At 38.1% G+C, this 26,936-nt stretch overlaps 1 protein-coding gene across 1 annotated transcript in view; it reads left to right on the top strand.

The window, feature by feature from the left end:
* Nucleotides 1–250: 250 nt before the first annotated feature.
* Nucleotides 251–26,936, top strand: part of CLCA2 (chloride channel accessory 2) — a 40,076-nt gene continuing 13,390 nt past the window's right edge. The window contains exons 1-10 of the mRNA XM_006080481.4: nt 251–480; nt 1,371–1,508; nt 4,990–5,140; nt 8,077–8,185; nt 9,408–9,567; nt 12,454–12,681; nt 15,570–15,800; nt 16,876–17,053; nt 17,869–17,975; nt 25,490–25,714. Coding sequence (XP_006080543.4) covers nt 295–480; nt 1,371–1,508; nt 4,990–5,140; nt 8,077–8,185; nt 9,408–9,567; nt 12,454–12,681; nt 15,570–15,800; nt 16,876–17,053; nt 17,869–17,975; nt 25,490–25,714 — 1,713 coding nt within the window. The 5' untranslated portion in view covers nt 251–294. The remainder of the gene's footprint in view (nt 481–1,370; nt 1,509–4,989; nt 5,141–8,076; nt 8,186–9,407; nt 9,568–12,453; nt 12,682–15,569; nt 15,801–16,875; nt 17,054–17,868; nt 17,976–25,489; nt 25,715–26,936) is intronic.

Here is a 26,936-nt window from a genome sequence, read left to right as displayed (position 1 = left end):
CTATTCCTTTTGAGAAGACATAAAATAAGTAAGGGGTGGAAGATTTCTTGCCCAACCATGATTCAGGAGGAAGCCCAGCCACAGAACAGGCAAGTGTGGCATCGCCTAGAGAAAAAGGACTTGCAGAGACAGGTCTCATTTAGATCCACCCTAGATTTTGCAAAGAAGGCACCTCCTTCATCACAGACTCTAAGCCCTTCCAAGTTCAGGAAGAAATTATCTGCTCCGCCATTAACAACTTGGCACAATGTACCTGGCAGGACCAGTGTGACTGAATCGGAGGTTTTTCTCAACATGACCCACAGGAACAGTGAAGGTCCTGTTTGCAGCCTGAAATTTGTGACCCTCCTGGTGGCCTTCAGTCCAGAATTCCTCTTTCTGGGAGCTGGACTGCAGCTTCGAGACAATGGGTACGATGGATTACTTGTTGCAGTCAATCCTCAGGTATCCGAGGATCAGAACCTCATCCCAAACATTAAGGTGAGTGGTGTATATGAAATTGAAACCATCATCTTATTCATATAGACCTTTAGCCTTCTGTATGAAATTAACAACACTGCCTAGTTTGTATTTGAGCAGCAGAGAAAGGGGTGTTTCTCAAAGATAGCAACAAAAATTATAATTAAAGCCACGCCAATTCATTCACCTAATTCTGTGTAGTCTCAACTTACATACTGTTTACCTAGCCCCATTTTATCTGTTGTTGGTTACTACTAACTTTAGCTTTTGTGTTTAATGACTTGACTGTTTTGGGGGCAGAAACTCCAAAAATAACCCATTGTGGCAACAAAGACCAGATGTGTGGCTGATGAAGAAGCATGATTGTGCTTATTAAAATCATGTTGCTGAATTCCATCCTGAGGGTGGGAATTCTCAGATAGAAAGAGAGTCTGGATGGAGCACCAAAGAGCAACATTCTTTTCACCTGAATGTCCTGTGAAGTAACTTGACTATTTTCCCCTTAGTATGATAAGGTAGGCTCACAGCTCCATTACTTGAGTCTCCCTTCGGAATTGCATTAATGAAATTAGTATTGTCATAAGGTGTGGTCTTGGGCACGCCCACAGGTATGACATAAAAAGATTTGTTCAGTGAAAGCTTAGAAAGCTTTGTGAAAGCTTTTCTTTTACAAAATTGGGAAAATTATATGGGCAAGCCGAGACACACCGTTAGTGTCCTAAATTCTCAGATAAGCATTTGAAGTTTATTTATTTTGCTTCTACGTTTTCCCCAAATCTAATGCTGTCTCTAAAAGAAATGGGCTCCTTCAAAATATTTTCATTATTTTTGTTACTACTTATTCAAGTATAACTAGAAAACCAAAACATTAAGAATTCACAGTGATAATATAAACTTTTCTTTGGTTATAGGAAATGATAACTGAAGCTTCTTTTTACCTATTCAATGCTACCAAGAGAAGAGTGTTTTTCAGAAATGTAAAGATTTTAATACCTGCCACATGGAAAGCTAGTAATTACAGCGAAGTAAAGCAAGAATCATACGAAAAGGTAAGAATTCAGGATTTCATTAAATGAATTCAACTGAAGAAGAAAATACAATATAATGTGTTCAAACTTTAGGCAATAACAAATCATTGATATTAATACACAAATAATATTATTGAAAAGATTGTTATGCACAAAATGTATGAAAAAACATACATGTAATAAGTGAAAATTGTGAAGTAAAAAATAAGCAAAATGCCATTGCCCAAGCAGCCTCGCAGACGATCTCTTTCACTTTCTAACTTACGGAGTCCTTCCTTTCTGAAATTCTTGGTTAAGGACCAAGAACTAGTTTTACTGAGTATGAGATGTAAAGGGAACGATTCCAATTATGAGTATCCTCATTTCCCACCCTTTCAGGGGCAATAAACATGCGTGTCCACATGGAAGCCTAAGCCACTCACACATAAAAATTTGACTTTCCTATCCCACCAGAGTGCAAATTCGTAGAATTTCACATTAGCCCAAGTCCAGGTCACTGTTTTCGAGAAGTATGTTGAGAGAAGCAAGGAAGAAAGCAGCATAAGAGGCATGGCTAACTTTTCTTTCCCAACCAAAAAATAAAGAAAAAAAAACTTAAGCTTCAAGGACTCTCGTAAGCTGAAAATTATTAACATCCATGGTCATGTCTGGCACATACTGGGAACAAGCTACAAATAAATGTTAAATAAATTTGGCAAATGACTATTTGAGATTACTGTGAAAAGAGTCCTAGCAGCTACCAGAAAGGGCAGGAGCAGAGGCATTGAGGACACAGCTCAGGGCGTCAGCAATGGGGTGGGTTCAAGATCTGTAATGACAGCTCAAATAGAAGGGCTGGATTATGGTAATTTCCCCTTTTCCTTATTTGTGTCACTTGGCATGAATTCTCCTAAGGCTGTTTTAATTCTTGGCTCTTTTTTGAAGTTTTTTCCTCAGTATTATATTTAGTGTTCCTCAGTATTATATATTAATAGCAATCTTTATAGGCATTCCAGTGTCCTAAAAAAGTTAAAGGGGCTCTTAAAACTATTTGATGTATAACCAAATGAAAGCATTTGATGCTCGGACATGGAGATAAGAGAGACAGAGGCACTGGGATAAACTAAGAAGAGAGATACTGTTTATTAAACTTCAATTAAATGCCAGAAATTCTACATATATATGTAATTATTACAATATTAATATTATATTATTATATTGTTGTGTATTATTATATTACTGTGTCTCAGCTGGTAAAGAATCCATCTGCAATGCGGGAGACCTGGGTTCGATCACTGGGTTGGAAAGATGCCCTGGAGAAGAGAACAGCTACCCACTCCAGTATTCTGGCCTGGAGAATTCCATGGACTGTATATTCCATGGAATCGCAAACAGTCGGACATGACTGAACAATTTTCACTTCACTTCACTTCAAATGCCAGATATTATATATATATATATATAGTTATTACAATATTAACATTATATTATTATATTGTTGGTGTATTATTATATTATATAGTATATATTCCTACATATTCCATATAACTGCTTAATTGCTTAATATATATATTGCTTAGTTCTCAGTCACACCTAAAATTGTTGCTGTTAGTTGCTGTTATTGAAAATTAGGAAAATGAGGCTCAAATATAGTAAGGATTTTATCCCAGGTCAAAAAGCTGGCAAATTAAGGAGCAGTTTGAATTCATGCCTATTTGATTCCAAAACCTGTGCTTTTTGCTCTAAGCTATGCTGTCACCAGTTATCTTACACAGATGTTGTATATCTGTGTAAGATATCACTTTGGCCTTTAGTGGAACAAAAAAGTATTGGCATTAACCAACAACAAAATCAGGTGGTACTTCTTATCCTAATGGAGAAGACAAATAAATAACTAAAGCAAAGATGACTGAACAGAAAGAGTAAAGGAAAGAATCACTGAATCATATACCTGCTAGATACCAATTCTTTTAATCTCATAATGTTAACCAAGCAAGCACTTAGTGAATAATCGTTATATACAGGAGCCATGTGAGGCATGACAGAGGACACAAGGAAAAGCAGTATAGTTCCTGTCCTTGTGAATCTACAGTCTAGTGTAGGTAGGAAGCAGAGGGCGGGGAGAGGGTTAGGAAAAGTAAGTAAAAACTTACTATGGCCTATAAGTAGAATATAACCCCAAAGAGCCTGAGTATTCCATTCAATGCAGAGCACTCTTTCCTTGTTGCTTCAGGACAACTTTCCAGACATAGAAATGAGGTTTTATCCTCGTGAAGACTCTTCTAGGGCAAGACTGTAGCTCTTTCACAGGTGTTGCCTTGAAAAGTCCTTGGCCTGAATTCTTACCTTTCTAAAAATAAATGTTAATTATTATAAAAATAATTCATGCTTATTGCAAAAAACAATGTAGAAATATGGAAAATGAAAACATTACCTTCCATTATTCCTCAGTGGTGTGTACATAGGCACACACACACACTAGTACACATGTAGTACTTTTATAGTGATCATTACATATATATATAGACATATATATATATCCACACATTTATGAAAGTGAAAGCCACTCAATTGTGTCTGACTGTCTGCCACCCCATGGACTATACAGTCCATGGAATTCTCCTGTCCAGAATACTAGTGGGTAGCCGTTCCCTTCTCCAGGGGATCTTCCCAACCCAGGTCTCCCACATTGCAAGCGGATTCTTTACCAGCTGAGCCACAAAGGAAGCCCATATACTTATAGGATTATATTAAATCTATTGTTCCAAAATCAGCTTTAAAGAAATTAACCAGATACTCAACTTCTAAGAAAAAGTCTCCAGACAACTTCTAAGAGCAAGTCTTGAGACAATGTATTATCTTTCTTCCTAAAAACAATGTTGTATATAAATCTGTGTTCTCTAGATGGTTATTGGAATAGATATTTATTTTTGTTTCCAACTTAAAATAATGTGTTTTATAAATAGTAATTGAAATGGTCAGGGTACAATATGAAATATAACTTCAACATAAAAATTGTTTTGTTGATCTGATTGGTTATGGGAATAAAAGGACAAGGGATCAACCTACAGAAAGTTGTTCACAAAAGGCTATACCACTTCACAGTACAGCTCTAAATGATGTGTAAATGCTCTTAAAATTTCTTTGAATATTTAAATTACATTTTACAGTGTATATAATGTCAGAATTTTACCATGTTGACTTTTGAGAAAATTTTAATCTGGAAAATGGGTACATCAAATGACAGTAATGAAGTTCCATGGAACTCTGTTAAGTTTTTAAAATGTACACATTTTTGAAAGTGACAGATATTGGTGTTGACATTTAGTTGTGAATTCATTCTAAACTCCATCTAAAGGCATATGTTTTTAAAAATCTGTTTTTAAATTGGGATATAAACCACACAGGAAAAATGCACATATCTTAAACGTACAGTTCAATGTGTTTTAACAAATGTAGATATTAGTATCACCAATATCACTGTCAAGACACATGGTATTACCAGGCATTTCTTTTAATTTAGGCAAATGTCATAGTAACTGACTGGTATGGGGCACATGGTAATGATCCATACACCTTGCAATACAGAGGATGTGGAAAAGAGGGAAAATATATTCATTTTACATCTGAATTTCTACTAAATGATGGCTTAACAGCTGGCTATGGATCACGAGGTAAGTATGATCAATCAAGAAATAGACAATGGACAGCACTATTTATAATATTGCGCTCAGTACTGAAAGGGATTCAGAGAACCTGAAACCTGTTGGGGACTTACCATTTGGATGAGAAGATAGGCCACATGCCCATAAAAAAGATAAGAATCAAAGTGAGCCAGAAAGGGTTAAGCACCAGATTAGTGGCCCAGACAGGGAGCTCTTTAATAATGCAGCAAAGAGAGAAAGCATTTTGAGCATTTGAGCTAGAGATCCTCTCACAAGAGGATCTTCAAGGTTGAATATCATTTTGATGAGTGGAAAGGAGGGGGAGAAGAGTGGGAAGAGTATGAATAAAACTGTGGCAGCAGAAGAACCCAGGGCATATTTAAGAGAAGGAAGCAACAGACCCCACTGATGGTGCAGAGAGATTACGGGCAGTGAATAGTGGGAGAAAATGCTGAAATCCACATGGGATAGGTAATGGAGAGCCTCAAATGCCCAGATTAAGGAATCACCACTGCAGGCTTGCAAGCATAGGAATGAAACCATCCAAGCAGGGTTTTCAGAAGCTGAATGTGGCTGTGTGGATAATCTGGCTTCCTCAGATCAGTGAGGAAGAAACTGGATTAGCGAGAAAATAACTAGAAGGCCAAGCATGAGGCCATGAGACTTGAGTAAGATTGGAAGCAGGGAAATGGGAAGGACAAGAAAGTTAGTAATGAAAACAAGAAAATTTTCTCTGTGCCAAGTGCTGGGCTATTTGCTTTTTAAGTGTTGTTTTATTTAATCCTAAAAACTCTAAGCAAGGATAGTCCAGAGAGTGGAAAAATATGAAATAGAGATCAGAACTGCTTCAGAGTGAAAGGCAACGGGTGTGTGTGTGGGCAGCAGCATTAAGGAATACATTAGGTTTTTGTCAGAAGTAAAAGACAGCAGTTTAAAGGGGAAATCCACAAGTCTGAATTTAGGTGATTGAGTGTGAGGAACAGTGGACTGTGCTTGGAAAGGCCTGGACTGTGGCTGGAGAAGGATGACTGGAGTGTGACAGAGAAGTCAGTGTCATAGGTTTGGAGACCAGCATTTAGTGGATGAGATCTGAGAAAGAAACTTTGGTGAGAAAAAATCAGCAAGTCGAGGGCTAACTTTTCAATTCTTAATTTTTTGCGTTTGATTAATGTACAGTCGGAGAAGGCAATGGCAACCGATTCCAGTACTCCTGCCTGGAAAATCCCATGGATGGAGGGGCCTAGTAGGCTACAGTCCATGGGGTCGCAAAGAGTTGGACATGACTAAGCAACTTCACTTTCACTTTTCACTCTCATGCATTGGAGAAGGAAATGGCAACCCACTCCAGTGTTCTTGCCTGGAGAATCCCAGGGATGGCAGAGCCTGGTGGGCTGTCGTCTATGGGGTCGCACAGAGTCAGACACGACTGACGCTACTTAGCAGCAGTAGCAATGTACAGTAGTGCCATTCAAATGTTGCTTTTACTTTTACCCCCATTTAAATCCAAACAGATTTTATTATCCTCTGTATAACTAGCAGGAAGTAGAGCCACGCACCCCATAAAACACACTTTATAAAACACCTTATAAAAAAGGTCTTTTTTTTCCTGGTAACTATGAGGTACTGATAATCTCTGTACAAATATATGACTTCACCAGCACTTCTAAATTCCATGAGTAGGCAGACACTTTTCCTTAACACTTTCAGCTTTAGACTGTTCCCCTCCCTTCATTTGTCCCAAGGTCCCAAAATTGCACAATAGGTCACAGCCTGAGTCAACTCAGCAAACATTTCCTGCCTTCACAGATCTTAAAAGTATTCAGTAAAGAAAGTGTACTTTGGGAGGGGAGTTAATCTAGAAAATTCTAAAGAAGTCAGTTTTTTGCTGAACATTGAAAGAAATGCAAGATTTAGAGAGGTAGAGAGGAACTTATAAAGGACTTGATGCTGACAATGAGGATTTTCATGAGTAAGAGTTGGAGATAAACATGGAGAATCAGGGATATAATGAAAGAGAAAGGACCATCCAACCTGGTGAGGAGGTTCTATGATTCTTTTGGCTCCTTCCTCCCTCCCTGGCCCCAGGGTTTTAATTTTTGCTCCAGACAGAATTATCTATAGGAAAAAAAAAAAAAAGCAGCAGGCATGCCTGCATAAAACAGACTGAAAAACAGGAAAGCTTTATTTGCTTGTTTGGTGTCTTAGTCCATTTTGGTTGCTATAACAAAATATCATAGACTGAGAGGCTTACTCACAGCAGAAATTTCTCATGGTTCTGGAGACTGGAAGTCCAAGATCAAGGCACCAGCAGAACTGGTGTCTATGATGGCCCACTTCCTGGTTCACAGACAGCCATCTTCTCTCTGTGTCCTCTCGTGGCAGAAAGAAGAAGGGAACTCTCTAGGGTCTTTTGATAAGAGCACTCATCCCATTTATTAGGGCTCCAACCTCATGATCTAATAATTACTCCCAAAGGCCTTACCTTTTAACACTTTCACATTTGGGGTCAGGATTTTGACATATGAATTTGGGAGGGACATAAAAATTCAGTCCATTGAATTAAAACATTCAGTCCATTGTTTTTTTTTTTCCCCCAGAATCCTGAACTTATAGGCATGTATAAAGCTAAATAGAAATCTGTTAGGCAGCTTCATTAGGGAAATGAGAGGATATGAGATTCCTCACTACTTTCTAACAGGTGTGCAACAGGTAAATCACTGGTTTACACTTACAGCACTAAACATATTTTTATGCTCCCTGTTTTGTGGTGGTGGGAATAAAGCAGGAGATGGGAGTGGGGTGGGGAAGAGGAAAGTGGAAGGAAGAATTGCACTTCAACCATTCAGAACGAGTACATATAGTCAGCTGATGCTATATCGTCAATGATTAGCAAGGTCCATTGCTGAAATTTTAGGAACTCAAAACAAAAATTCTCCCTTCCACAGGCAGAGTGTTTGTTCATGAATGGGCCCATTTCCGTTGGGGTGTGTTTGATGAATATAACAATGAGAAACCCTTCTACATAAATGGGCAAAGTCAAATTGAAGTAACAAGGTTAGTGATTTTTCACATGTTTAAAATTCCTTGTTTATTTTTTGATTCTAAAACAGTTTATAATGGCAGCTAAAACTTAACTGACAATTTTGAAATGTTATTGTATTTTTAAAAATTTGTAAATATTTATGTGGTCAAATATCAAAACAATAGAAAAAGTTATACTCTTATATATCATGCTCCCACCACTCTCTTCACCCTATTCTCTTTCATCCCCTCTAGGTCACCCACCTTATTTGTGTTTTTTTAGGAAAATTGAAATAAATAGTAACACATAGTTTTCTTCACTTTTTTCTGTTAATTGCATAGTGTTCCACTGTATGATATACCATAATTTTTCAACCAGTCCCTTATTGTTAAACAAATGAGTTGTTCATAATGTCTGTTATTATTACAGATTGTAATTTTATATATATATGCATGACCTTCCCTGGTGACTCAGATGGTAAAGAGTCTGCCTGCAATGCAGGAGACCTGGGTTCAATCCCTGGGTCAGGAAGATCCTCTGGAGAAGGAAATGGCAACCCATTCCAGTATTCTTGCCTGGAAAATGCCATAAACAGAGGAGCCAGACAGGTTACTGTCTGTGGGATCGCAAAGAGTTGAACACAACTGAGCGACTTAACTTCACAATATTTGTTATTACTACAGGTCATAATGATATATATATTATATATATTATTTTCATTTTATACAGGCAGATCTGTGTATGTATTGAGCAGCTTCTAACAATTACCAGGTCATAGGGTAATTTCAGTTGTAACTTTGGTAGATACTGATTCTTCTCCTGAAAGTTATAGGTTTTTCATCCCATGGAAAGTATTGAGACTGTTAAATTAAGAAGGAATCCTTTATCATCATTACATGTTCACCCTCTTCTTCCTCTGATGTCCAATGGCAATGAGCTCAAAGAAGCCCTGCTTCAGGATATCACCACTCATGCTTTCCTAGGGCCTCCAAAAGTTCATGGGGATTTCCTAGTAGCTTTTGCTTCGACCTTGTTTAGCTGGGAAAGCCCTTGGCAAAACAGAGCTTCTCATCAGAATCAAATGCTTGAAAATAAAGTGGAGTGCATTTATAAATTAATGACCTTTCTTAATAGTTTTAAAAATGTTTTATGTGTATCTAGCAATCTACAATCCTTAAAACAAATTATTTTATGAGCCAATGAAAAGGAAACATAAGTTTTTATAAAACAAACCAATTTCTCTTACTACTTTAGGTGTTCATCTGACATCGCAGGCATTTTTGTGTGTGAGAAAGGTCCCTGCCCCCAAGAAAACTGTATCATTAGCAAGATTTTCCAAGAAGGATGCATGTTTATATACAATAGCACCCAAAATGCAACTTCATCGATAATGTTCATGCAAAGTTTATCTTCTGTAAGTATGATCTTAGAATGACAAACTCCTACAAGACCCCACCTTTTCCCAAGATAGACTGATATGTTTTAAGTATTTAAACAACAAGGTAATTAAGATTCACTACATTTTAAATCTTGGGGAACCTTAGGATTAATCTAGTTTTTATTTTACAGATTAAAAAAAACACCTCAGCATCCCCCTCACCCCACACACACAATCCAAGGTGATCAGTAAAAACAGATTCCTTTATAAAAGTGATTATTCACTCTCCAGGGAAGACGGTTTAACAAGGAGAATCCTGGAGTCTTCAAAAAGTTTCTTGTATAGTGGTTCTCCTGTATCCTTTTATGGGAAAGTATACCAGGGGTTAATGGCAGAGATGTAATTTATGATTATATTTCTCACATTTGAGATAGAAAACCATTTTTATTTATATGGAATTCCCTAATTCTCTTTCCCTCATTTTGCATATTCTAGAACTTGAAAAGTCTATTGTTACCAAGGGAAGTCAACTAACCCTTAGCTTTACAGGTTCAAAAACTCAATCTTGTCAGCATTCCCCACTAATTGACAAGAAACTTGTGTGGGAATCCAGAACACATTTTTAATATTATTATTTAAAAAGAATACTCTGTCATGGAGATCTGACATTTGCATCTTCTAGTCAGTTCATTTTCTATTTGAAGGAACCATCATGGAATAGCCAAATTCCACCCAGAGGCCTGCTTTGACTTTGAGAGTGTGAAATCAGAAAGGAGGGAGTTAGGAGATTCAGAGATTTAGTTCCATCAGCCTTCATAACCTGATACATTTTCCCAACTTCATCATCTCTGTGAGTCACTTCCTCTCCAACAGGCTGGGAACACTATGGGCAGTGTTCTGGTGAAGTTTTCTGTCTCTGTGGCTGACCCAATGTTCCTTGGATTGACACTTTCATTTTTTCAGATAGATTTTTTTTTTCTTTTTTCCCCTTCAGTCCAATTTTAGTCAAGGCTAAGAGTCATTCTGTAACTTTAAGGTGACTTTTCATATTTCTTATCCAATTCATTATAGTTTTAATTTACAGTTTCAATATCTGAAGCCAAGCTAATTCCATGTTATTTAATGCACATTGTTTGTGGTTAGTATTCTCTTTGTGATCATTTGAAAGCCCTACTCATTAATATCATCAGAAAAGTTTCACCATCTCCTAACCATAGTCATGAAATTTAAAGAGTTAAAAATTAACAACAACAAAGGTTCTATCTTTCTTCCCATCCTACTAAGAAACTCGTGTCTTTACGCAATTGTTAACTTTTTGAAACTTAAGCTCATTTTCCAAACTCTTAGACTCAAGATTAGAGAGTCTATAAGATTTCTAATTTTAAATTCCATATATATGCATTAGTATCCTGTATTGGTGTTTTTCTTTCTGGCTTACTTCACTCTGTACAATAGGCTCCAGTTTCATCCACTCATTCAAACTGACTCAAATGTATTCTTTTTAATGGCTGAGTAATACTTGTGTATATGTACCACAGCTTTCTTATCCATTCATCTGCTGATGGACATCTAGGTTGCTTCCATGTCCTGGCTATTATAAACAGGGCTGCGATGAACATTGGGGTACACGTTGTCTCTTTCAATTCTGGTTTCCTCAGTGTGTATGCCCAGCAGTGGGATTGCTGGACCATAAGGCAGATCTATCTCCAGTTTTTTAAGGAATCTCCACACTGTTCTCCATAGTGGCTGTACTAGTTTGCATTCCCACCAACAGTGGAAGAGGGTTCCCTTTTCTCCACACCCTCTCCAGCATTTATTGCTTGTAGACTTTTGGATCGCAGCCATTCTGACTGGCGTGAAATGGTACCTCATAGTAGTTTTGATTTGCATTTCTCTGATAATGAGTGATGTTGATGTATAGAACAGTCTTTTGGACTCTGTGGGAGAGGGAGAGAGTGGGATGATTTGGGAGAATGGCATTGAAACATGTATAATATCATATATGAAATGAGTCGCCAGTCCAGGTTCGATGCATGATACCGGATGCTTGGGGCTGGTGCACTGGGACGACCCAGAGGGATGGTATGGGGAGGGAGGAGGGAGGAGGGTTCAGGATGGGGAACACATGTATACCTGTGGCGGATTCATGTTGATATATGGCAAAACCAATACAATATTGTAAAGTTAAAAAATAAAATAAAACATAAAAATGAACAAACAAAAAAAAAGATTTCTAATTTTAGCTCTAAGCTTCCATGGCTCTATTTGCAGGACGCATCTACTCTTCATAGGAATATAGCCACTGGGAAGTCGATAACACATTACTTTGGAATGCAAATCATGCCTTTAAAAGGAGTACTGCCATAGGTTTAGTATTTTTACATGAATTATGGCCATATCTCCAAATGAGGGGAAGATCAGGAAATAGATTTCAGTTGCTTTTCTCATTATCTTATTCTTACATAGATCAGTATTTGAACTAGCTTAATATATGTTGACTGATCAATAGATAGGGATACAGTGGTTTAAATATGATTTCAAGGAATAGCTGACCAAGATAACATCTCCTGGGGTGTTTTCTTTAACACATTATCATGCTAAGGAATGAGAATTGGGTTTTTTTTTTTTTTAAGACTAAGTTATTTATACATGGTCTACTCTCTCTGTTATCTAAGGGCAAGTAAAATTTAATAGAGATTGACCACAATACCTCAAGGGTGCTAGTGTTTGAAGCAAAGGGTGTCAAGGTTTATTTTTGAAATGACAACTTGAAGTAAAGATGGACATTGCTGTAGCACTTCTAATTTCTCGTGTTTCAGCTCACCTTTCCTTTTACTTTAAGTTGTCTGAGAATGAGAAGTATGTCTAGTATGAGATGAGTATTTTTATTTTCTAAGTACTTTTATTTTGTTCTTTTTCTAGGTGGTTGAATTCTGTAATGCAAGTACCCACAACCAAGAAGCTCCAAACATGCAGAACCAAATGTGCAGCCTCAGAAGTGTCTGGGATGTAATCACAGACTCTGACGACTTTGTAAACAGTCTTCCCATGAACGGGATGGAGCTTCCACCTCCTCCCACTTTCTCTCTTGTACAGGCTGGTGACAGAGTGGTTTGTTTAGTGCTGGATGTGTCCAGCAAGATGGCAGAGGTAACAGCTGAACCAAAATGGTTATAAACCATTCATCCCTTTTTTCTATCAGTTTCTAATTTCTTTTCTTTTCAGAGGGTAAGGGAAAGGAAAGGTGAGGGCAAACGTTTGGAATATTTATGGGCATCATCTCTTCTTGCGCATGAGAAAAGCAGATTCAGAATGTGGCCCAGAAATTGAGATAATGCAGATAAATAAAATGCACAAGTAATTTCCAGCCCTTATATTTGCTATTAATTGCAATCTTTTCCAACAAAAACCCTCTATAAAACTCTGACATGTAACTGAAGGCTTCTTTGTGACCACATTCCACTCACTGGTAAACACCCTTCCTGAGGCAATAGACTGAGTTTTCAGTTAAATGTGCATATCCACTACATGTATATTTTCTATGTCATTGTGTACAGAGAACTATATCTCAGTCATCTCTAACCTAGCAGCCTTCCAGAAACCCACTCTCCAAAGCTCCATAATTCCTAGGCAGTATTAGACATTTCAAAGTGAAAGTCGCTCAGTCGTGTCCGACTCTTTGCAGCCCCATGGACTATACAGTCCATGGAATTCTCCAGGCCAGAATACTGCAGTGGGTAGCCTTTCCCTTCTCCAGGGCACTTCCCAACCCAGGGATCGAACCCAGGGTTCCCACATTGCAGGTGGATTCTTTACCAGCTAAGCCACAAGGGAAGCCCAAGAATACTGGAATGGGTAGCCTATCCCTTCTCCAGTGGATCTTTCTGACCCAGGAATCAAACTGGGGTCTCCTGCATTGCAGGCAGATTCTTTACCAACTGAGCTATCAGGGAAGCCCATTAGAGGTTTTGTCTTTGGAATCAGGCAGATGTGCTTTGAGTCCTGGCTCCTTCACTTACTGTCTGTGTAATCAAGAGCAAATAACCTCTCTGGAAGCTCAGTTTTCTCAACTGGTAAAACAGAGACAACAATACCTATTTCATTGTTGGGACAGAGCCAGTTCATACTGACTCACAGGAGTCAACTGTTAAATTTTTAGGAAATTTGCAAGTTGTAAATGCAGCCATTATTAAAAATTAAACTATGTAGACTTATAATGAAATAAAATATTGAAATAAGCATAATAAATGCTCAAAATTCAATAGTTCCTAATTATTTTTCTACTATTTTTACTGCTTTGCATTGCCTGCAAATTGAAAATTATATGAAATTCAAATTTTAGCATCCATAGTAAAATTTTATTGGATGAGAGCAACACTCATTTGTTTACATATTATCCATGGCTGCTTTAGTACTAAAATAGCAGAGTTGAGTAGTTGCTGAAGGTAATATATGTCCCACCCAGCCTAAAATGTTTATTATCAGATCCTTTATAGAAAATGTCTGCTGATCCCAGATACAGGCTCTTGAGGTTCTTTCTGGTCTATACTATCTCTATGTCTGCTCTTGCATATCTCTTCCCAACTGTGCACTCAGTGACATCAGGTTGACAACTTAAACCAGTCACAGTGGGGATATTTTACCCCACAGAAACTGCAACAAACCCAGGATTTCCCCCTTCTCTCTTTTGACCAGAAAGCCATTTTTTAGCATTTACCAGAACACTACTACTTCATAGGATTGTTGAGAGGATAATGAGATAGTTGATATGAAGTTTTTGGTTTATAAGTGGCAACTGTTATTTTATTATAGTATTGAATACTTTAAGGAAGAGTTTATCCTCTTGCATTTTCTGAATCAGTTGTTTTGGAAATCTGGGTTCGATCCCTGGGCTGGGAAGATCCCCTGGAGAAAGGAATGGCTACCCACTCAGATATGGAGGCTGGTAACACAAGAGTAATTAAAGAGAGCTTCAAGTTTCTGGCTTCACTAGTTATAAGTAGAGGTCATGACTATGATATTAGCAATAGCTACTATTTACTGAATGCTTACTATGTATCCATTTTGCAGATAAGAAAACTGCAGCTAAAAAGGATAAGTAATTTCTCTATGGTCACACTATTAGTAAAAGTCGAAGGCATATTCAGAGTCCTTGTTTTATCCACTCCACCAGTTTACCTCTCAATATTGAAAGAAACAATATTTGGGAAGGAGGGTAATGAATTCAACGTGTATAGATTCTGAAACGCCTATGGCATGTTAAATTAGTGCTATTTCCTAAGCAGTGTGAAAAGCAGGTCCAGATGTTAAGGGAGATGTGTAGTTTGGAGACAGAGACCAGAATCATAACTGAACAGTTGGTCTCTGAGCTCGGCTTGTTGCTCCTGCAGCCTCCAAGACAAGTGACCCTAGTGAATTTATCACTAGTATCACCTGCCCAAACGCAGTCAGTAATATTAGTATTACTTTATACTTAGTATTTCAAGGTGTAACTATTGTCATATACATACCTCAGTTGATCCTCATGGTAATTCTACTTTAATAAGTAAGAAAGAATATTATTCCTCCAATTTACAGATGGGATGCCCAGTCTAAGATAAACATGGTAACAGAGGGTAGTGCTGGAACAGATGCCTGACTGCTGTTCCTTTCTGCCGTAAGGTCTTTGCAATGTTTCCTCTTACTCAGGATGAATTTTCAAAGAAGAAATTACAAACCAAGTCTCTATTGGTTCTACAGATCTTTGAATTCGGATAGGAGAAAAACAGTGGATATAAGTGTTCTTAGGGAATGGTAAAGTATGAACAGCATCTTGGAGGCAAAGTTCCAAATCACACCACCCTCCCTGAAAAGCATTCATTTTTGAGCCTGCAATATCAAACAATATTCTAGCATCATATCAATCTTTACAGCTCAAAAATCATAATCTGACATCTCTAAAAAAATTAGCAGAGATATTTGCTAATTGAATTACTAAGTTATACTTTTGTCTACCAACCAAATGTAATTATCTGTCTTTTTTCCTTTTTGAAACATAGGCTGACAGACTCCTTCAACTTCAACAAGCAGCAGAATTTTACTTGATGCAGATTGTTGAGATTCATACCTTTGTGGGCATTGCCAGTTTTCATAGCAAAGGGGAGATCAGAGCCCAGCTACACCAAATTAACAATGATGATGACCGAAAGTTGCTGGTTTCATATCTGCCTGTCGCCGTGTCAGCTGAAGCAGAAACCAGTGTTTGCTCAGGGCTGAAGAAAGGATTTGAGGTACAGTAGAGCACCCTAAGCCTCGGATCACCATCACTTTCCTTTCTCTCACTTCATATCTGAGATTGCTTCTGATTTGGGGAAATCTGTTGCAATGTCATCACAGTGTCAAATATAGGAAAATAATAATGGATTACCTTCAAGATCAGGAACCACAACTTTCTCATCACTTAATCCCCTGCACCTAGTAAAAGGCATATAACATTAAATAGTTGCTTCAGAAATGTTTGCTGAAACAATGAGTAAATAAATGAATACAATGGTCAAGGTTGGGACATCAGCATCATCTGAATAATTTCTAACACTGTCCCTATCTATTCTGGGACTGTGGCCATTGTTATCCTTGGATTTTCCAAACAAAATCAGCATGTCTGGCTCATGCCTACAGTCATACTAGAACTTAAGCATATGAATATCAATTAAAGTCAGAGGTATGTTTCAAGAATAACAGAGTTCATCTAAATCACCATAAGTTTGGATTTGACACTGAGGATACAACCATTTGTTAAACATCTAGTAGCAAGCAGAACAAAATTGCAATTGTTGCTGCTCACAGGTAAGTGTTTCTCCACCTTGGCCTCCCATCAAAATCACCTGGGGATACAAAACTTCTGATATCTTGGTCTCACTCCGAGAGATTCTGTTTTAATTTGTTTTGGGTATGATCAGGCCATTAAAAATTTTAAAGTTCTCATCTTATTTTAATGTATAGCCACTGCTCTAGGTCCTTTTATTGGCCACTTATTGGATCTCAGAAGCAAAGATCTCACATTATAATGTTCTCCCATATCCTCTACGATGGACACCGTTCTAAACTAGGGCATCTCATAGTGATTTGAACAGGAAGAAGCCCTATCCATGAGTAAGCTGACAATGGTGTGTAGGGTGGCAGGGGCTCTGATGGGGTGAGGTAAGGACTGAGCACAGATGGGCATGGAGAGTGCAGGGAGCTGTGGAGGACCTGGAAGAGGAAGAAGCCCCACTTATGGGGAATTTGCAATGAAAGTGAATTCTTCTGCCTAGTAAGGCAATCTGAATTACATCTCCTCCTAAATGACTGATACCCTGTGTTCAGGTGGTTGAAAAACTGAATGGAAAAGCCTTTGGCTCTGTGATGATATTAGTGACTAGTGGAGATGATGAGCGTATCAGCAACTGCTTCCTCACTGCTCTCAGCAGTGGCTCAACTATCCACACCATTGCCCTGGGTTCATCTACGGTCAAAAACCTGGAGGAACTGTCACATCTTACAGGTAAGTAAATCCCTGGGAACATATGCTAGAGAACTTCCTTTCAACTTGAATATTCCAAGAACAGCCATGAAATGCATATAATGTGAACAAAATACAGGGCTTAATTGAAAGAAAAAAATATAAAGAGTTTTCTTACAAAAAAACACAATTCAGTGCTAAATTCTGTCAAAAATTTGCTGACTTTTTTGTACTTTCCTTAGAAACTGCCAATTATATACATCTAATGAAAATATTATTACTACTTCTTTGTTAAACCAACCTGAGTATGTATAATCATGGGGCTAAAAGTATGTTTGAATGTACTAACTTCTATGATAAGATCACATGCAGTATTAAACATACATCTTTTTGTTTTAAATGAGGCATAAGATAATTTTATCATATATTCAATAAAAAAGGAGTATGCTAACTTGAAAATTAGGTTTTATTGAATTATGTTTGAAAATAATGTTTTCAGAATGTAAATGTAAACATATAGTGATATAAATAGATAGCAATTAACCTAGATTGTTTATGAATTATATTCATTAAATATTTATTGAATTCAATAAATATTTATTGAGTTTTTATTGCATATTGGATAGAGCTCTAGACCCTACAATTGCAGCCATTAATAGAAGAGACAAAGCCACCTGCCTCAGCCATCCACTCACCACATGATTGTACAGGATACCTTGTATAGAAAGCCAAACACAGCTCCTGTTTTCCCCAAACTCACCCTCTTAAGCAAAGGAAGTTTGTTAGGAAAGGCCTATCAGTTTATCTTTTGTATTACTTTACATTTTAACAGCTAACATCCCACTTGTGTGTTTCAGGAGGTTTAAGGTTCTTTGTTCCAGATAAATCCAATTCCAATAGCATGATTGATGCTTTCAGTAGAATTTCCTCAGGAACCGGAGACATTTTTCAACAACACATTCAGGTCAGAATTTCCTCAGTATTTTATTTACAGATGGGTGGAAGAGGAGCAAGAAAAATAGATGAATTGTGCTGACTGCCTCACTAACCTTATTTGAATATGTAACAGTCCTTGTTAAATTAAAAGAAGGCTTTTAATGAGCTTCTTGACATCACTAGAGCCAGCCTCCATCTTTATCTGATGTCTATACTCCTCAGACCTACAAGTCATCTCACAGATGGTGAATGAACCTCTCAAGTCAATGGCTTGATGGGAGCAATGAAGTCAGTAAAATATTCTAAGAAAACATTTAACATGAAGATTATGTGTACACAGTAAAAGCAATGATCACAATTCTATCATTAGATGTGGAAAAAGATGAATTTTAAATGACAATATATATTTTAGATTAGGGTACAATTTGCTCTCCTGAATAATCTTTCTACCTTTGATTTTCTCTTTAACAATATGAAATAAAAACAAATATTCAAGAAAGTAAAAGAAAAAAATTAACAAAACATTGTTCATATGACTCAAATTAGTTTCCAGACTTGGCCACCTCTCCCCCATTCTTTACATGTCATTAGCCCCATTAGACTATGGGCAGAAACTATATCTAATCCCTTTCAACAGTACAGCATGCAGCACAGAGTGTGTTTGGCACAGGAGTCAGCAACCAGGTACACTTGTGAAATTGGTTTGGACACATAACCTAAAATGTCTTTGCTGTTCAGATCAGATCAGTCACTCAATGTGTCCGACTCTTTGCGACCCCATGAATCGCAGCACTCCAGGCCTCCCTGTCCATCACCAACTCCCAGAGTTCACTCAGACTTATGTCCATCGAGTCAGTGATGCCATCCAGCCATCTCATCCTCTGTCGTCCCCTTCTCCTCTTGCCCCCAATCCCTCCCAGCATCAAAGTCTTTTCCAATGAGTCAACTCTTCCCATGAGGTGGCCAAAGAACTGGAGTTTCAGCTTTAGCATCATTCCATCCAAAGAAATCCCAGGGCTCATCTCCTTCAGAATGGACTGGTTGGATCTCCTTGCAGTCCAAGGGACTCTCAAGAGTCTTCTCCAACACCACAGTTCAAAAGCATCAATTCTTCAGCGCTCAGCCTTCTTCACAGTCCAACTCTCACATCCATACATGACCACAGGAAAAACCATAGCCTTGACTAGACGAAACTTTGTTGGCAAAGTAATGTCTCTGCTTTTCAATATGCTATCTAGGTTGGTCATAACTTTCCTTCCAAGGAGTAAGTGTCTTTTAATTTCATGGCTGCAGTCACCATCTGTAGTGATTTTGGAGCCCAGAAAAATAAAGTCTAACACTGTTTCCACTGTTTACCCATCTATTTCCCATGAAGTGATAAGACCGGATGCCATGATCTTCATTTTCTGAACGTTGAGCTTTAAGCCAACTTTTTCACTCTCCTCTTTCACTTTCATCAAGAGGCTTTTTAGTTCCTCTTCACTTTCTGCCATAAGGGTGGTGTCATCTGTATATCTGAGGTTATTGATATTTCTCCCGGCAATCTTGATGCCAGCTTGTGTTTCTTCCAGTCCAGCGTTTCTCATGAGGTACTCTGCATATAAGTTAAATAAGCAGGGTGACAATATACAGCCTTGATGTACTCCTTTTCCTATTAGGAACCAGTCTGTTGTTCCATGTCCAGTTCTAACTGTTGCTTCCTGACCTGCATACAAATTTCTCAAGAGGCAGATCAGGTGGTCTGGTATTCCCATCTCTTTCAGAATTTTCCACAGTTTATTGTGATCCACACAGTCAAAGGCTTTGGCATAGTCAATAACGTAGAAATAGATGTTTTTCTGGAGCTCTCTTGCTTTTTCCATGATCCATCGGATGTTGGCAATTTGATCTCTGGTTCCTCTGCCTTTTCTAAAACCAGCTTGAACATCAGGAAGTTCACAGTTCACATATTGCTGAAGCCTGGCTTGGAGAATTTTGAGCATTACTTTAATAGCGTGTGAGATGAGTGCAATTGTGCGGTAGTTTGAGCATTCTTTGGCATTGCCTTTCTTTGGGATTGGAATGAAAACTGACCTTTTCCAGTCCTGTGGCCACTGCTGAGTTGTCCACATTTGCTGGCATATTGAGTGCAGTACTTTCACAGCATCATCTTTCAGGATTTGGAATAGCTCAACAGGAATTCCATCACCTCCACTAGCTTTGTTCGTAGTGATGCTTTCTAAGGCCCACTTGACTTCACATTCCAGGAAGCCTGGCTCTAGGTCAGTGATCACACCATCGTGATTATCTGGGTCGTGAAGATCTTTTTTGTACAGTTCTTCTGTGTATTCTTGCCATCTCTTCTTAATATCTTCTGCTTCTGTTAGGACCATACCATTTCTGTCCTTTATGGAGCCCATCTTTGAATGAAATGTTCCTTTGGTATCTCTGATTTTCTTGAAGAGATCCCTAGTCTTTCCCATTCTGTTGTTTTCCTCTATTTCTTGGCATTGATCACTGAAGAAGGCTTTCTTATCTCTTCTTGCTATTCTTTGGAACTCTGCATTCAGAGTTCAGTTCTTTTTTCCTTTGAGTTTCACTTCTCTTTTCACAGCTATTTGTAAGGCCTCCCCAGACAGCCATTTTGCTTTTGTGCATTTCTTTTCCATGGGGATGGTCTTGATCCCTGTCTCCTGTACAGTGTCATGAACATCATTCCATAGATCATCAGGCACTCTATCTATCAGATCTGGGCCCTTAAATCTATTTCTCACTTACACTGTATAATCATAAGGGATTTGATTTAGGTCATACCTGAATAGTCTAGTGGTTTTCCCTACTTTCTTCAATTTAAGTCTGAATTTGGCAATAAGGAGTTCATGGTGTGAGCCACAGTCAGCTCCTGGTCTTGTTTTTGCTGAATGTATAGAGCTTCTCCATCTTTGGCTGCAAAGAATATAATCAATCTGATTTCAGTGTTGACCATCTGGTGATGTCCATGTATAGAGTCTTCTCTTGTGTTGTTGGAAGAGGGTGTTTGTTACGTCCAGTGCATTTTCTTGGCAAAACGCTATTAGTCTTTGCCCTGCTTCATTCTGTATTCCAAGGCCAAATTTGCCTGTTACTGCAGGTGTTTCTTGACTTCCTACTTTTGCATTCCAGTCCCCTATAATGAAAAGGACATCTTTTTTGGGTGTTAGTTCTAAAAGGTCTTGTAGGTCTTCATAGAACTGTTCAAGTCTTTGCTGTTATTCACCAATAAAATTTTATGCTCTTCACAAGTCTGAGCAACTTTACAGTGTTGCTAATGTATTTATTTATAAATATAATTTTTCAAAGTTATGTATAGATTTGTATCCTTTGTGAATGCACAGCAATGAAATGAAGAGGATCTGGTGTCAGCCAGCCTGGGCTCTATGCATGTTTCACCTCCTTGCTGTGTGGCAGCTTCATTCCCTATCTCAATGATTTCATCTATGAAATGTGAGTGAGAACAGCACTCATCTCAGAGGGCTTGTTATGCCCTCTGAGGACAATGTGAACAATATGAACACATGAACAATGTTTTGTTAAATTTTTGCATTTACTTTTTAAAGCATTTTTTAAATTTCATATTATTAAAGAGAAAATCAAAGTTAGGAAGATTTTTTTCAGGAAAATCAAATGTAGGAAGATTTTTTTCAGGATGAGCCTCTTATCCTCTTACCTCAGAGGGCAGACAGAATGAAAACCACAATCACGGAAAACTAACCAAACTGATCACATGGACCACAGCCTTGTCTAACTCAATGAAACTATAAGCCATCCATGTAGGGCCACCCAAGACAGACGGGTCATGGTAGAGAGTTCTGACAAAACGTGGTCCACTGGAGAAGGGAATGGCAAACCACTTAAGCGTTCTTGCCTTAAGAACCCCATGAATAGTATGAAAAGGCAAAAAGATAGGAGGACACTCAAAGATGAACTCCTCAGGTCAGTAGGTGCCCGATGCGCTACTGGAGAACTGCAGAGAAATAACTCCAGAAGGAATGAAGGTGCTGAGCCAAAGTGGAAACAACTCCCAGTTGTGGATGTGACTGGTGATGGAAGTAAAGTCCAATGCTGTAAAGAGCAATATTGCAAATGAACCTGGAATGTTAAGTCCATGAATAAAGGTAAATTGAAAGTGGTCAAACAGTATATGGTAAGAGTGAACATTGACAGTTTAGTAATCAGTGAACTAAAACAGACCAGAATGGGCAAATTTAACTCAGCTGACCATTATAGCTACTACTATGGGCAAGAATCCCTTAGGAAAAGTGAAGTACCTGTCATAGTCAACAAAAGAGTCCAAAATGCAGCACTTGGATGCAATCTCAAAAACGATAGAATGATTTCTGTTCATTTCCAAGGTAAACTATTCAAAATCACAATAATCCAAGTCTATGCCTAACCACTACTGCCTAAGTAACTGAAGTTGAACTATGCTATGAGGACCTACAAGACCTTATAGAACTAACACCAAAAAGAGATGTCCTTTTCATCATAGGGGAGTGGAAGGGAAAAGTAGGAAGTCAAGAGATACCCGGAGTAACTGGCAAGTTCGGCCTTGGATTAAAAAATGAAGTAGGGCAAAGGCTAACAGAGTTTTGCCAAGAGAATGCACTGGCCATAGCAAACACCCTCTTCCAACAACACAAGAGACAACTCTACACATAGACATCACCAGATGGTCAACACCGAAATCAGATTGATTATATTCTTTGCAGCCAAAGATGGAGAAGCTCTATACAGTCAGCAAAACAATACCAGGAGCTGACTGTGACTCAGATCATGAACTCCTATTGCCAAACTCAGACTGAAATTGAAGAAAGTAGGGAAAATACCTAGACCATTCATGTATGACCTAAATCAAATCCCTTACATTTATACAGTGGAAGTGAGAAATAGATTTAAGGGACTAGATCTTATAGACAGAGTTCCTGAAGAAATAAGGATGGAGTTTCATGACATTGTAAAGGAGGCAGTGATCAAAACCATCCCCAAGAAAAAGAAATGAAAAAGGCAAAATGGTTGTCTGAGGAGGCCTTACAAACAGCTAAGAAAAGAAGAGAAGCAAAAGGCAAAAGAGAAAAGAAAAGATACACACATCTGAAAGCAGAGTTCCAAAGAATAGCAAGGCGAGATAAGAAAGCCTTCCTCAGTTATCAATGCAAAGAAATAGAGGAAAACAATAGAATAGGAAAGACTAAGACAAAAGACTAAAACAGTAGAATGGGAAGACAAAGATCTCTTCAAAAAAATTAGAGATACCAAGGGAACATTTCATGCAAAGATGGGGACAATAAAGGACAGAAATGGTATGGACCTAACAGAAGCAGAAGATATTAAGAAGAGGTGGCAACAATACACAGAAGAACTGTACAAAAAAAATCTTAATGACTCAGATAACCACGATGGTGTGATCACTCACCTAGAGCCAGACATCCTGGAATGTGAAGTCAAGTGGGCCTTAGAAAGCATCACTACGAACAAAGCTAGTGGACGTGATGAAATTCCTGCTGGGCTATTTCAAATCCTAAAAGATGATGCTGTGAAAGTGCTGTGCACAATATGCCAGCAAATATGGAAAACTCAGCAGTGGCAACAGGACTGGAAAAAGTCAGTCAGTTTTCATTCCAATCCCAAAGAAAGGTAATGCCAAAGAATGTTCAAACTACCACACAATTACACTCATTTCACATGCTAGCAAAGTAATGCTCAAAATTCTCCAACGTAGGCTTCAACAGTATGTGAACCAAGAAGTTCCAGATGTTTAAGGTGGATTTAGAAAAGGCAGAGGAATCAGAGATCAAACTGCCAACATCTGTTGGATCACAGAAAAAAAAAAAACACGCACACACACATAGAGTGTTTCAGAAAAACATCTGCTTTATTGACTACGTTAAAGCCTTTGACTGTGTGGATCACAACAAACTGTGGAAAATTCTTCAAGAGATAGGAATACCAGACCACCTGACCTGCCTCCTGAGAAATCTGTATGCAGGTCAGGAAGCAACAGAATTGGACATGGAACAACAGGCTATTTCCACATTGAGAAAGCAGTACATCAAGGCTTATATTGCCACCCTGTTTATTTAACTTACATGCAGAGTACATCATGCGAAATTCTGGGCTGGATGAAGCACAAGCTGGAATCAAGGTTTCAGGGAGAAAGCTCAATAACCCCAGATATGCAAATGACACCACCCTTATGGTGAAAATAAAGAGAAAGTAAAGAGCCTTGATGAAAGTGAAAAAGGAGAGTGAAAAAGCTGGCTTAAAACTCAACATTCAGAAAACTAAGATCATGGCATCTAGTCCCATCACTTCATGGCAAATAGATGGGGAAACAATGGAAACAGTGACAGACTTTATTTTCTTGGGCTCCAAAATCACTGCAGATGGTGACTGCAGCCATGAAATTCAAAGATGCTTGCTCCCTGGGAGAAAAGCTATGACAAACCTAGAAAGCATATTAAAAAGCAGAGACATTACTTTGCCCACAAAGATCTGTCTAGTCAAAACTGTAGTTTTTCCAATAGTCATGTATGGATGTGAGTGTTGGTTCATAAAGAAGGCTGAGTCCTAAAGAATTGATGCTTTTGAATTGTGGTGTTGAAGACTCAATCTTGAGAGTCCCTCAGCAAGGAGATCAAACCAGTTAGTCCTAAAGGAAATCAACCCTGAATATTCACTGAAGGACTGATGCTGAAGCTGAAGCTCCAGTACTTTGGCCACCTAATATGAAGAGGCAGCTCATTGGAGAAGACTCTGATGCTGGGAAGGATTGAACGCAGGAAGAGAAGGGGAGGACAGAGAACAAGATGGTTGAATGGCATCACTGGCTCAATGGACATAGTTTGCTCCAGGAGATGGTGAAGGACAGGGAAGCCTGGCATTCTGCAGTCCATGTAGTCGCAAAGAGTCGGACAGGACTAGTAACTGAACAACAACAGAGGACTTTCATAAGGATTGTGTAAGATAATATATGTAAAGCATTTAGCACAGTGCCTGTCATCTGTATGCAGTTTACATATGTTACACACACACACAAGTCACAATTGCACACACAGTGTAAGTACATACAGCTTAAATCATGACTAAATGATTTTTTTTAATGTACAAAACCCAGCTGAAACCCATGTCTGATTTCTTATCAAAATACATAATGGTATGTGGACAGATTATATACAAATTAATTAGAGCATAGTCACAAACAAAAGTAAAAAGAAGCTTGTTTTAACTGCTACTCTGCAGCTAATGTTGATACGGATAAGAGGCGAATATGAGAACACCTAAAATCTCTTGATAAAAATTAATCAAGTGACACGTGTACTAGCTACAAAAATATTTTATATCTACTGTACTTATAATACTTTGCTGAAGCAAATATTTTTATATGAAAAATAATTTATATACTTAGGACATGTTAGAATCAAATGGTTTTTATTTCTGCCAATTCAGTTTTGTCATAAAAACAAAGAAAATATGGAATGATTATGCATATGCTGGAAACTGTCACTTATATATTCTTTTGAACAGCTTGAAAGTACAGGTGAAAATGTTAAACCTCAGCATCAGCTGAAAAACACTGTTACTGTGGATGACAGTGTGGGCAATGACACTACCTTTCTAGTTACCTGGCAGACCAGTGGTCCCCCTGAGATTGTATTATTTGATCCTAATGGAAGAAAATACAACATGGATGATTTTATCATCAATCTAGCTTTTCGGACTGCTCGCCTCTGGATTCCAGGAACAGCTAAGGTAGGTGTTGTAATGACAACGTTTAGTCAAGCACATGACTTTCGAATGAATCACAGAGCTAAATGCATTGTGTAAAGGAAATCAATTCTGATATACCAAAATTCTACTTTAAATTTATGAGGGAATTTTGTGAATGTTCAAAATTTAAAAGGAACGACTAAGGTGTGTTCAAAACTTTAAAATGGATATTAAAGCCTTCTCTCCCTTCAACAGTGAAAATTAGTACTTATGCAGTGCAAATAAGTTTTTGCTTACTTCCTTCTTTACAAAGTCTATATAGAATACTGTACACTTAGGAAAAAAAAAAAAACCCTCTACTTAGAATTTATAATATAAACACATGCAGTATATATGTTTTGGAACACCTCCTATGTGCCAGGTCTTGTTCTAGGTGCTTTACAATAAAATGCCATAATAGGAATAAGAACAGGGTACTCAGAACCCAAGAAGGCATATGCAGGCAGTAGGGGAAGGAGAATGCTTCCTGAAAGTGAAGACATCCAAATGGAAATATGGAGGACTGAGGAGCGAGAGGTGTAAATGACATTCTCGGCAGAGGAAACAGCACATAGAAAGGCTAATAGAAAAAGAATATGGCTTTTCATAGAACTATAAGTACTAGTTTGATGTGGATGAAATACAGAATAGCATAGAAAGTGGAGATTTAGGGGAAGAAGAGGAGGGTGTGATGGGGCTAGATGGATATACAGGAGTCAATGAGAGGAACAGTTAAAGGGAACCACTAAAGGTTGTGAGCAAGGTGGTAAATTCGTTAGATCCACTCTTGCATTGCCTGAACGCGGTCCCTCTTCAGGTCTGTTGGCCTTCACCTCCCCTTCACATGACTGTTGATAGCCTCTGCTAGGTCTTCCAGCCTCTGCACAGCATCCTTCCTTTCAAGCACCTTTATTAGAGTGATCATTCTGAAGCACAAATCTTATCAAATCTGTGTCCTACTCAAAACTTTTTGATGGTCTCAGAATAAAATACATGTGGTTATTATTATATAACAAGCCTATTACTTTCTGGCTTCTGCCTAAACTTATCTCTTTTTTAAAATTAATTTTTAATTTAAAATTTTTAATATAATGTTAAAGGATACTTTCCATTTACAGTTATTACAAGAGATTGGCTATATTCCCCAGGTTGCACAATATATCACTGAGCCTCTCTTATATACTATTTGTACCTCCCACTCCCCGACCCCAAGCTTATCTCTTAA

This window comes from Bubalus bubalis, chromosome 6 (genome assembly GCF_019923935.1).
Source record: "Bubalus bubalis isolate 160015118507 breed Murrah chromosome 6, NDDB_SH_1, whole genome shotgun sequence".
NCBI lineage: Eukaryota > Metazoa > Chordata > Mammalia > Artiodactyla > Bovidae > Bubalus > Bubalus bubalis.
The sequence above is the reverse complement of the archived record's forward strand: the minus strand, read 5'-3'. Positions and strand labels throughout refer to the sequence as shown.